At 42.3% G+C, this 13,515-nt stretch overlaps 1 protein-coding gene across 8 annotated transcripts in view; it reads right to left on the minus strand.

Annotated features, from left to right (window-relative positions):
- The window catches only part of LOC146501387 (MAM domain-containing glycosylphosphatidylinositol anchor protein 2), a 221,727-nt gene extending 208,592 nt beyond the window's left edge, over positions 1 to 13,135 (minus strand). For 2 of the 8 annotated variants that reach the window (XM_085133646.1, XM_085133644.1), the window contains exon 1: positions 11,841 to 13,130. In XM_085133646.1, coding sequence (XP_084989772.1) covers positions 11,841 to 11,913 — 73 coding nt within the window. In that variant the 5' untranslated portion in view covers positions 11,914 to 13,130. Of the gene's footprint in view, positions 1 to 11,840 lie in introns of all 8 variants that reach the window. The other 6 variants (XM_085133641.1, XR_014869519.1, XR_014869520.1 and 3 more) reach the window with 6 other exon arrangements.
- Between the last annotated feature and the right edge of the window lie 380 nt (positions 13,136 to 13,515).

The raw sequence follows: 13,515 nt of genomic DNA on the forward strand, positions 1-13,515 counted from the left end.
TTCAGTATTGTTTCAAGTGCCCATAAAAGCTGAACATAGTGGCACAGAAGAGCAGACTAATGCTTTGGTGGTCTAGGTTAATTACAGAGAGATGCAGACATGTTGTTCATGTTAGATGAAGTGGAATATACTGCAGTTATTAGTTTTATTTATATAGAAAATCGACAATTGGGAGCATTTATTTTGATATTTGTTTGAGCGAGAGTTACAGCAGGCTTTCTAACAAGTGTAGATATGAACAAATTGGAAGTTAGTTAGTAAAAAAGTTTAATCATGAACATTTATTGATAATTACACAGAAGAAGCAGGTAGGGTTTCTTGGGGTACAGAACAAGAAATTTTAAATCTGTAGGTTCTGACCTGATGTCAAAAATCTGAACTGGCCAAAGAAACTGCAAGCTCTCCAAAAAGAAGCACATGTGATGCTGAACAGACACATATAGACTCGTTCAAGAGCCGCCGCTAATTACTGCAGCACAGATCTTGGATTTCTAAGTGGGCGCTGCTGACAGCACGAGTCAACTAGTTTTTCTCAGATTCTGGGCATTTCTTGTTCTGAACAGCTGATGCGTGGCTACTACACTTAAATTGAGCAAAGCCTTTGCAGAAGTGTTCAGGATAAACACGAGGGAAGACAGCAGACGTGCAGGACTGGGCAAAAACTCTGCGAGATCTGCATTACACCTTCCTTCCTCCACCTTTTTCCACTGAACAAAATCTCAATGAAGAAGTGCTTCGCGTACTAGAGATGACTTTGCTTGCTTTGGCATAGGAAGCCATTAACTGACAGTGCACGGCTTGAGGTTATCCCCATGGGTATAACAGCCTCTGGGATATACTGTGTCTGGTGGAGAGATGAAGAGAGCATGGCGCTAAAGAGATTAGTTATTACATCGTGAATTTCTGTTAGAAGAATAAGGTTTTTAGATACTATTGAGGGATACACAGAAAGCTAAATAACAAAAAAGGGCTTAGCACTCAGTTGGATATCCTTTTAAAAATGGTGGGAGGTGCAGTAAGTATAAAAGCGAGTGCAAAAGCATACATAATGACTAAATCACACGTTCACAGGCACTTTGAGGCACGTTCGCCATCCATGATGAGTCCTGCTTCGACAGAATGATGTGTGAACATGGTCATAAATCACACTGCTAAATTAATATCTCAGCAAAGTGTTGCCCTAGATAGATGAAAAAGCACGCACGCACACAGAAAATGAGTACACATCCTCCCACACTCACACAAACTGCACGGTCATCTGTGTTAAAATTTCACAGTGCCTCTGCAGAGACACAGTACGACTCCACAGGCTCGGTCTCCTTTTGCCAGGAGGTTACTGCCTACATTTAAGAGAAGAGGGGAAAAAGGCATTTGCACTATTAGGTGGGGAGAAGAGTTGTTAGGAGTTTTATGCAAAGTCGTCTCTATAGGAAGGCCCCCCCTTCTGCGCTGCATGGCATGTTTGGCATTTATTCTGAAGTGAAACTACTGAAGTCATCATTGTCAACAAAGGTACTTTGCTACTGTTCCTTCTTGTCAGAGAAGCTTAAGCAGTCTTTTCTAAAAAGATAACTAAGCTCCATCCTAGAGTTGCATCAGCAATGAAACGGTGCTGAATTTTGAAGATACTCTGTCTCAACACCCCCACCAACCCAACCTTCTACCACCACCACCACCCTCGCCTCATCATCCCCTCCCAACACCGCCACCACCCCCGCTCCCCCGACCCACTCCACGCCACGCAGCAATTTTATCTGCTCTCTTGCGCAATTGTAAGGATGCTGCGAGAAGCTTGCGCTTCTGCAATCACTTCACATTTGTTTCAGCGATTGATTTGCTGGCATGTGAGGGGAAGGAGAGAATGTGGGTAGGCTGCGAGGGAGAGAGGGAAGGAAGAAGCGAGCGAGGAAGGCAGCGGTGAAGTCAGAGGACGTGCAATGCCAGGCTCACATACTGTCACCATGACAACAGACATCACTTCACAGGAGCAGCACTTAGGAAGGATGCCTGTGTGGGCTGAAGTGACATAGTTGAAGGTTGGCATTAGCCTCTTGTGGGTGCCACAACGTACCAATCCTTCCCTGGCTTTCTGTTTTTGGTTTTTTTTTTAATTTCCTCCACAGTGCTGCTAAAAGGATCTCTGTTGCTCTTGTAAGCCACCTATTGGGATTGCTGAGTGATTTGTACTTCATGTGTGTAAATGTAGGTCTGCCAGTTTGTCTTAACAAAGACAATTCAATCGAGCAAGATGCATAACTTGAGACAGGAGTCATTCATATTCAATGAGGTGCTTTCATCATTCGCGTCACTTTGAAGCTGGGTAACATGTATAATTCTCTGTAATTTGAAGTGATGCCAATCGTGGAAATGATAACTCAAGATATAAAAACACATTCAGAGTGAAAAGAGCTTGAAAGCCAAGTCGCTGAATACATCTTAAAAATATACTGTATTTGCAGGCTTAGCAAATATAATAGCAGTATAATGTTAGCAGTTGTTATAGCTCATGTGATATTGAAAACCCATGAATTATCCATGTACAAAATGAATTTTGACACAGTCTTTTGCAATAATAGTCACTTTGTCTCATTCTCTGGAAGCATAAATACATCTGTTTCTTCCATTTATGCACAAATTCCAAACCTGGGTAAAGGGGTATTTTCATCTGTTCTTATCAACATGCACCATATACAGTTACAGCTCCTCACTATGCATCTGGTCTTGTTTATCTATCCCTATGCAGCATACAGCACTCATGAGCTGAACAAGCTGCAAAGCATATAACAGACAAACTGTGTCATGAGTATATGTTAGAAAAAATTTAATTCAGTGTGGAGTGTGATTAACTAAACTCAGCTAATGAGTTTAATTTCAGATACAACAAAGCAAATACAGTGTGAGATGAATGATTCACTTAGCTGTGAGTCAGAGCTTTTGATCCATTTTGCAGAAAACCGAAACAATTCTGACCGTGATATTGGTGACGTGGAGTCAATTTATGGGCCGATCCATTCAGTTTAGTTCTGATCACTATCTCACAGCAGCAGCTAATGGCAGAGGCTAATGTAGCACAGGAAAAGCTAACAGCAAAAGGTCAGTAATTCTGAGGTATTCCAAGCAAGGCCAACGGCCTTTATTTGTATGTTCGGTAGGGGTGGGCGATATATCCTCAACAATATTTAAAGAAAATCTGCCATGATATCTATAACGATATACTGTAGGGAAAAATACTAAACAGCTTTATCAACACTTTCAGCTTAAAGAGCGTAGCATTTATATATCTAAGTAAATGAAGAGCATTTCCTATTCTTTGCTGATATTGTCATTAATGACAGACAGAATTCAAAGTGTGGACCTACTGGAACAAGGTGCTAGCAGCAGTGTTACTGTGATATAGCAGCAACACAGCATTATGTCCAGTGATGCAACATGGGTCAAATGTAAGAATAAAAGTAGACTAAGTAGCTACTTAAAGCCCCTCGTTTCCACCATGCATCACTAATTTCAAATCAAACTAGCGAGTGCTCCAGCAGTGCTCAACTGAGTCATTTGTTTCCTTTTGGGTTGCGCATCAAAAGCTGCTAGCATCTCCTCTGCCTGAGTCTTCTTAGCCTGTTTGTACTCAACTATGTGTTTTGAAACAAGTTTGTTTCCACCTTTACGGGGACCACTTGTCTTGCATATTTTGGCTTTACTTATTTATTTATTAAATTTACTCTTTACGTTCATTCTGAGAGAACTTATAAGGACACTAGTTGGAACTAGAGCTGTGCACGAAAAAGGGAAAACTAGCCCAACTCCAAGTAACAGCAGTGTGCAGCAGCCTAATGAGTGTCTTTATGAACCAAATAAATAAATAAATAATTTTTTCCATACTTTTAATTCATTCGTGTTAATTTATATTCTATAAATATGTTTAAGTTGAACCATATGTTACCTAACTCGCCAAAGTATGATTCAAACTCTACTTTACAAGTATAGTCATTATGATAACACTGGTATCAGACCAATACATGGTATCAGTAAGTATCCAGAGTTAAGATATTATTCTCATAATAGAAATGGAAACAGCTGATTGCATCCATAGTAGATTTGTTGTTGTAACCTCTCACATTTGGAAGTGGTAATATTTATTCTGTTGTATGTTTATTCCTTCTTACTGTAAATGTTCGAGAGAAGTGTTGCATTTTTTACTCCAGTAAAGACCCTCCACTATGACTGCTTACTCTGGAAATGCAATGCTCTATAAACTGACAACTGTGTTCATTCACTCTGCCTTACTAGAATTGTTTTTTTATGGGTGGAGTCCATTGAAGTCCATGCACTAATAATAAAAATAGCAACAAAACAAAATGAATGGGTGATGGAGATGTCAGTCCGACGCAGTTTTTCTATCCTCAGGTACCACATTATGGAACATCCTTTGTGGGTGGACTAACAGTATGCAGGGGATTTGAGATAATGCAAAACAGCAGCACTCCCTCACCTTCTCTAAAGAAAACTCCTCTCTTTTTTTTATCCAATTCCAGAGTGCGAGCAGAAAATAGGAATCATTTTTCAAAGCAGATTTGCATGAGGCCAGTGTCAGAATACGCTAGCAGTGCATGCAAATCTCCATCTTTTATGCTTAAACTGGAGCCATAAATGACATTTACAGATCAGTGTCATTCATATGCAACAGTTGGCATTGTTTACTTTATAGGTATTGAGTATAGCACAGAAAGGAAATGACATCGTGAAAGATGATGGATCACATCAAGAGTCCTTGTCTGACTGGAACATGGGATGTCACATTGCATTACATGGTCAGCATACCCTGATACTCAAAATTATACAAAATAAAATTCTATTACTGTCAGGAAACATATTATCCACTAGCGTCACTAGATGTGTTTAGACCATAGAAATGTGGAGAATCATAAGAACAATAAATATTGCACTTCCGTATCTAACTATAAGGCTTTTTTGCGAAGCAATCACATCAAGGATGGCAGATTACTTTTCTAGGCTCACTACTGCTTTTGGTCAATACTGCAGTAGTTAATAGTATTTAAATATTAATTACCTGCATCTGTCTAAATGACAGTCCCTTCACAGATGTTCCAGTTATCTCATGTAAACGGCATAAGAGACCGGGGGTGAAAAGAAAAGGGAGCATTCTGCACTGCCAAAGAGAGTCTTGTTCTGGAATTAACATCTGTCATACGTCATGTTGCAAATGCGCCACAGTTATTGACCAGTCTGGCTTCTAAAGCCAAGATATTGTAGGTTTAATTTATCTGAGTTTAACCATGTGCCTGTCGACATGCGGATATTAACACTATTACATGAAATGAAATCACTACAGATAAAAGCTTTGCTATTGAACACTGTAATATTAGCAGGACCAAAGTTTGACATTTAAGATTTCAATCTTGTTTTTAATGATTCGAGGTGAAAAATGACCACTTCATGAAAATGTCAGGAGACAAAAGGAAAATATCTGTTTTGGTTCAGTGCAGGGGTGGGGGCTTCTCTGCAGATTAGACGGCAAGACTTCATTAAAAGCATAGAATAATTAAATAAACTACAAAGTAAAGGTTGGTCCAGACATGCACCAGAAAGTATCTTAATGAATGAATGAGGACAACATCATTAGCAGCAGGTTCCTGTCCTCAGCACTATGTAGGGGAGGAAAAGTAGCTCAGGGTTTGGGGATGTGGGCTTAACAGTTCAAGCAGCCAGCCAGGTTACAATAAGCTTCTTTTGGTCTGTGGTAGGGATTTGGCCTTGAATGATCCAGAGGTAAATTGTGTTCCTGAACTTATCCAAATCCTCAAAGCAGGAGGAGGAGAGTATTACAGCTGTTCATGATGCGTGCAAAATAGCCAAAGCTACATTAGATATATTTTTTTATAGTTTGGATCACAAATCTTGAAGAGAAATATTACACTCCATGAACATCCACACTGAAAGCATATTCAATTCCTACTGGCTGTGCACAACTCTATCTTGGCTTTCAACTATGCAGAAGTATTTGCTTATTTGTGCAGAGGACATTGTTGTAGTTGACAATACTGTTAAAATCCCCACTACTGTACAACCCTAAAGCTTACAACTCTGTGTCCAATTCTGCCTTCTGCCAAGCTACGCAAAGTATCTTTCAAAATTTCCAAAAGAGGCACAGAGAGCGCACACAGACATGCATCCCACAGGATCACAACCACAGGCAACAAACATGACCTCTTGGCTTCACAGCTAAGAGCCATGTCACCGAAAAACAATTTAAGGGCCTATCCAGAGATTTACATGAGTGGTATGTCTGCAACAAAAAACAGTTCAATACAAAAGAATATCTCCTGCAGCTCTGAAGCCTCGGAAAGTCTGATAAAATTGATCATCACGTTGATGTCATAGAACTTACTCCAGCTTTGAATTGGAAGCAAAACAAGTCAATGTTAAAGGAAGAAGGACAGGTCAGTAGGCAGCAAGGACTAAATAAATCTGGTTACAGTAAAGTACTCTGCATTAAACTGCTATTATAGTTTACCTATTGTAATCTAAAACACAGTATAGTTTTACAGTGTTAATTGTTCGGTTTCTTTTACACTGTTATTTAAGTGTTTCTACAACAACCCCCTATAAAAGCCAATGCCTGAATTTGATTTCTTATCTTTCATAAATTTAAAGAATATAAGTTTGTCACTATTCCTGTACTCCTTGCATTGCACAGCTAAAGGAGTACTAATGCTTTCAGCATTTTAAAACACCCTGAAGATAAACACTTGCTGGGACTCATTAATTGCATGAGAAGTCTCAGTCATAATCACATGTTGCTAGCTAAACATTAGCACTGCTCCGAGCCACAAAAACCCCCCAAAACTTTAGTCATATCCACACATAGAACAGGAAGTGGAATGGGTCGATTTTCTGTGTTTTTCCTCCCAGATTTGTGACCTGGGAGGCCTGATGTCTGTCTGCTCAGCCTCCCATATGTTCAATTACAAGCTGGTTGTTTCATGCATTCGCGACATGGGCATAGCATCTAACATGTCATTAGAATGGAAGCTCCTTGCTGTAATTAAAGATACAAAGTTCGACAAAGCAAACTGTTGCTGACAACACAGCTAATCACTTAAATCACCCTTACCAGGGTGTACTTAACCATTTTAAATAAGCTAACAAATGCAAAGTGGCTAAAGCTAAAGTTATCAAGAAGCCTCAGAATGAGCAATCAATGGATCAAAGCAGTTTTGAGGAAAATTATGGAGGTGAGTGAAAAAGAGAAAAGAGTATGTTCTATTATCTGGTGAATTTATAAACATGCTGGAAAATGATGGAATTACTTCATATTTGTTTTTTGTGGGAATCTGTTGCACCTGCTTTTGTTTGGTAAGGTTAGATTTGTAAGGTAAAGGTGGGTTTGGAGCACTTCACACACCACTTTATTTTAAGCTGTTTAAGTGAAAGATGATCAAGTATCTTAGAGCAGTTTGGGGAAGATTGCAAAGTTTAATAATTTCTTTAGGCAGTGAAGAAAAGTTGATTGTTGTTGCATTTGCTGTCATTTATAGTTCTTAAAAAGAAAATCAAAATTTGCAAAAATCAATATGAGCAGGTCGTACTAAGATAAAAAAAAATCAGACATCAGAGGCACCCAAGTAATTGCTTTTTTACGAGTCTTATACTCCTAGCACCACACATCTATAACAGTACTGCTGTTTTCAACATTTTAAAACCTCCTCAAGATGAATGCTTGCTGGGACTGATTAATTGCTTTAGGAGTCTCAGTCCTGATGCTCTGCTAGCTAAGTAACAAAAACTTTAACCAGCAACATCCAGACCAACCAAAGTCTAGGACACTGAAAAACCATTGCGTTACTCCATAAAAATGGACAGTGTGTTGCATTTTTACATTTTTTTCTTCAAAGGCATCGGCATTCAGGTGTATTTACAAAAGGCAGTGTATGGTTTGGTGATGGACTTTCACCCATACTAAAAATCAGATCTGCTCACCCTCTCTTGCTCCAGTAGGCATACTAATTGATAATAAGAATACCTGTGAAAAAAGAATAGTATTTGATGGAGCACCGCTTTAACTTGAATTTGGAGAGATTATGAAATCTGGTTTCCAATATTCACCACAATGGAAAACATGTTTCACCTTAATCGCACTGTATTAGGGTATTAAAGTAAAACTGTCAAGGATTATCCAGTGAGAACTGAGTATGGCAGGAGTGCTTCAGACTTCAAGATCAAACATTGTCTCTGCACTGTATATTCAGTGCCAATCTCAGAGGACTGGGTCCAAAGAGAACTGACATTCGGTTTGATTAAGTTGGTGCTATCTGAAGCCCCACCCAGGGGTACATAGTAATCCCCAATGTGCACAGCAAAGAGTTCCACTGCACCAGACTGCTTGTTCTGGGCTATACTGAGCCGCATATCCTATTTTACCACTGATTGAAGCACATATACTGTAGACGTCCATCCGTACAGTTTCCCTCCAGAGAGTGGGGGGAGAGACAGGAAAGAGATAGACAGGCAAGGAAGCAGAGACAGAAAGTGAGAGGGAGGAGAAACGATAGAGTTATCCGTGGTCTCATTACGGTGGGAAATGTGAGGGTCCCGATCCAAGGGAATGATGAAGGACTCTGTGGAGGAGGCCTCTGAGAACCAACAAAGACGGCTTTAGTTTCACTGGCAGAATGCATTTGCATAGCTTAGAAGCCAAAGCGTCTGAACCGGGGCTCATGAAAAGAAACCCCACCAATTGGTTGGACTTCAATGCAAACGAGAGAGAGGGAGAGCAAGTGAGAAATGGGGAGAGAAAGGCGAAGCGAGTGAGGGAGAAGTGGAATGGGAGGGGAAGCAGCAGGAACTTTTTTCTCTTAAGTAGCAAAACACAAACGAGATCGGGAACATCTGCACATCCCATGGAAGCTGTCGCCGACTGACTTTGATGCAAAGAGAACATACTGAGGAAGAACATCTCCAGAAAAAGTAACACGCATAACAACACTTCCGAGATATCACAGGAGCCATGTTCCCTTGTAGTCTTTTGATATTGTTATTTAGTACAGCTTGGTTGCCATTACACATTAATGTCATTTGAGAATATTTCCAGGTTTGTACGCATTGGGATAGCTCCATTTTGCTATGATGGTGGAGCAGTTATTGGCCTATTGGATCTCTGGAATGCAACAAATATTAGACATGGGCATAATGGAGCAATCTTCTGGAGAAGTGTGAAAAAAAAGAGGCAAGAATTAGGGAGGGAGTGGAGTGAGAGGAGCAGATGTTCTACTTTAGCGGTGTCTCCTTTTCCCACTGTGGCCTGAAGTCATGGAGGGATGACTAGCCTTCATCAATCCTCTTTAATGACTCTGGCAGCACCACTTAACACACTAGTATGTGATTTCTTCATTACCACACCATGATTCCACCATTTACTCGGCCGATGATGACGTACAGCGATGCTCAGGGATAAAACTAATCGCTGAAAGTCTCATTTTTGCAAATTGTCCCATTTGTAAGCACTGGGGTCAATTTAGAAATCGTGGGAAGGAAAGATAGGAGATGCTTTGAGTGTAACAAAAAGAAGATAATGAAATGTAGTGGGGTGAATATTGAAATGCAGTTCACCATGTGAAACTAAGAATATCTATTGCTAATTAGTTTGTTTTTTTACTCCAATTTCAAAGATGTGACAAATGTAGTGCAGCGCAGTGAAGCTTTGCTCTGCCTGAAAGCTTTCGTGAAATCCTGGTAACTGCTACTTTCGTGTGTCAACCCTTCTCGCATTATCCAGTCACCCACCCACTGCCTTTCACCTGTGGTGCACAATTCCCACACCCTCCATGCATCAGACCCTTCAGTGCATACATTGACGGGGACATGCAAATGTTTTGCCACTATCAATAATAAATGTTGACTTTTGAACCTCACCAATAGATTTTTTTACTGACAGCGCTTCCCAAGAGATGCACGCAGCTTGCTTTAAGCATAGTTTAGAGGTTTTTGTCGACACCTCGTCATTATTCAAAAGAATAGAACAGTTTGAGATGGAGAACCTATACCTGTCTATCTCCACCTGTGCAGCTCATCTCCCATTACTGTGTTAGTGGGATTAGAAAGCAAGACTTATGCAAATCTTTACTGAGGCACACAAATTTTGGAAAGTCGGGGGGGCCTGACAGAGCTCAGGGGAACATTTTAGCCTGCACAACATACATGCAAACACAGAATGTCCAAACAGTTCCATCTGCTACACCTTCCCCCCACCCACCCGGTCCCTTCTGCTGCTGCACAACACCTACCACTCTCTCAACATCATATCAAACACTATGGGCCACGACTCCTTCTAATGAGCTTGCACATGCTGCACCGTGGACTGTTTGCTCACACCAAGAATCCACAGCTTTGATCAGACATCAGTTTTGATAGTCAGTGTAACGCCTGCCTGACCTGAATATATCTCGCAAGGCCGCTTTAGTGGTTATTGAATCGAGCAAAAGCAATGATTTCTTTGGGCATCAATGTTTGATGAGAACTTCTGCCCTCGGGCTTAATACGTAACTCGAGTAATTCGCTAACTCCAAACAACAACACCTAAAGTACAAATCTGAGACTGCTTAATGAGTGCCGCTTTGAGGTTTGAAGATGATATAAAATCGATGTGCGTGTGTGTGTGTGTGTGTGTGCGCACCCTTCGCATTTTCAGATGTGATTCAATGTGAAATAACGCTCCAACAGGTGTCAGGTGTGGGAGAAATAAGGTAATTGGAATAACTGTACAAGCAAATGAACAGTCATGCCACGGCTGCTGGGGCATATGCTGTGATTTATTATCTCATTTACCTCCTTTCTCCAGAGGAAGAGAACAGATAAAATCCTGGCGCGTCATTGGTCAGATGCAACACCATGACTGTTCCTGTCATGCTCACAGTAACCTTTTCTTGCTACATCATCTCTGCGCTCACACTCACACACCATGGCAACAAAGATCTTTCGAAGCGCTTGGCAACGGCCTCTGAAACGTACAATCCCACATCTTAACTTGACCTGACAATGTCCCCTAACAGCCACTGTTACTACAGAGAGGTCAGGGCTGTCCAACTCAAGTCCATGTTAGGGCGCATGAATCACTCGGAGTGCTGCTGTTGCTGCTGCTGCTGCCGGTGCTCTGTGGATGACGATTCACTTGAGATATGATCTGTGCCACTGGTTGCACAACCACAGACGGAAATGTGTGCTCCTTGCTAAGCGTGTTTATTGGGAGAGGGAGACAAATTCAGACAGACAGACATACGAAAGAGGTGGGCAGACTGATCCACCACACATGAAAACCATTCATGACTGTGCGTGCCAAGTGTCGCTGCTCAACAGATTATAGCCTTAATGGATGACATTCAAAAAAAATGTATCTGGCCTAATGTAAGGTGCTTGCCACGTCCACCGTTTGAATTATAACTAACAAATCATCTGCAGTCGAAAGGATTCGAGACAAAAATCTAGCATGCTTCATTGTAACAATCCACTGGATGCCCCCCTCCCTCCTAAATTTAGCCTGCTCACCGACCACCGTGAGTGATGGATTGGATGAGAAAAGGGGCTGTGCATGATTGGCTACACACGCGATTTGCTGTATAACCTCGGGGCATTCGGAGCCCCCCTTATTCAAACGTGACATTCAGACCTGCTTTGTCAACCTGGCGCAAGCTGATTTTGCATTTCTTTCATTCATTCGTTTCTCCTTGTGAATTTAAAGGGGGTTGCAATAGGCGATTTATGAGAAACCACTTTTTCCCTTCCATTTTACAAGGTCATTATCACATTTGGAGTAAATTGCAAAAACTCACCATACACTCCTTGACAACGGATGCCGTCCACGATGAGCGCCAACAGCCCCAAAACACAGATAGTTAGATCCATCCTTTTCACGTTAATCTCTGCATATCCAGCTCTCAAAAGCGAGAAGTCCTTTCCGGGGCGGTGTGGCTGAGGTGCATAGACACGGGCACCGCTCCGATCCACACGTAAGATTGATTTAGAACCCCGACTCCCCCACCCCTCCCTCCGCCAACTGTTCGCTGTAAAGGTATGTATGGGCGCAGCAGGAGAACAGAGTCAGGTAACGGTCGGTTTAATGGGAAGCGTCACGCAGTCCCAAAAAAATGCGGAGCGCTCGCGGAGACACAACCGCCACGGAGGACGTGGAGAAGCAGGCAGGCGCGGGGAGTGGGGCTGCAGAAAGCCTGGCCTTGGAAAAAAAAAAACTCTCCTCCACTGCAGGTAGGTGAGCTCCACCGATTCCGTAGACTTTAGCAAAGACCCGCGGGGACACGCAGGTTCTTTCGACTACAAGCGGATTGCGGCTCTGTACCCACGAACATAGCTCTCTCCACGGCTGCTGCTGCTGCTTACTGCTGCGGTGACTGCGAGCTGTCAAACGAAAGCACCTCCTCTGCTTAATAATAATAATAATAATAATGAGAATAGTAATTATAATGATAATAATAATAAAAACACTGACAGATTTGTCACTTTTCACCTTCTGCGCTTTAAAGTAGTCCAGCTGCTGCTGTATACAGTGGAGGCTCTCCCGCTCACATAGTCACATCCCGACTGCACCCCGATGCCGCGCGCTCGACTCATCTCTCCCGGTGGCAAAAAAAAAAGAAAAAAAAGAAAGAAAGGCAAGGGGAGGGGAGGGTCCAGACCGGTCAGGAGCAGCCGGATGGTTTATCCACAGCTCCCCGGCGATGCTTTCGGTTGTCTCGGCGTCACCACACCACTTTTTTGGCGATTTTAGGCGACGGTGGGAGCCGGATGTGCCCGCCGTGGTGCCAGTTGAGCAGCGGTCACGTTGCGCAATACGTGCTACGGAGACAGAGTGGCACCGCAACCGGTCTGTAGCTACGTCAAGAGGTGCGTGGCTTCCAGGCGCTCATCTGTATGGGAGGCTTCGCTCGGCGTCAGGAAAGGCATGAGAGGCGCAGCTGCTGGATGCTGAGAGAAGGAGAGAGAGGGAGATGGAAGCATTGGAATTCAAGAGATCTAGCTTTGACAGACCTTTGCAATCACCACCCAAACACACAGTCTACACCGCCGCCTGCTCATGTTTCACCATGCCTCCTTTATCAGACAGGGTGGATGAGGTGCTGTCTGTCATGTAGCATTCATCTGCTACATCAGACTACTTTTGGCCCGAAATAGTGGGATGTCTGTGTTAGTCTGGTGCATGCAGCTCTTCCTACTGGTGCTGGTGATGCTTCTGCCACATGCCGACATTTTTTCGGGAACTGTTTTTTTTTTGGCAACGCACAACTTTTTAAGTTTTAAGGAACTCGGGCTAAGTGGTTCCCAAATGGGGTCCCGGTATAGGCCCTTCGGGCGTCCTGCAGGCAGTTCCGGGGGGAATTGAGAAAATCTCAATTTGATGATATTCTGTTAGAGTGACTACAAGTGTTCTAAAGAGAGCGTGAGAAAAGACATATCATGCACGTTTACACGTGTTTCACTTTCACCATTGTC

This window comes from Neolamprologus multifasciatus, chromosome 15 (genome assembly GCF_963576455.1).
Source record: "Neolamprologus multifasciatus chromosome 15, fNeoMul1.2, whole genome shotgun sequence".
In the NCBI taxonomy this organism is placed as follows: Eukaryota; Metazoa; Chordata; class Actinopteri; order Cichliformes; family Cichlidae; genus Neolamprologus; species Neolamprologus multifasciatus.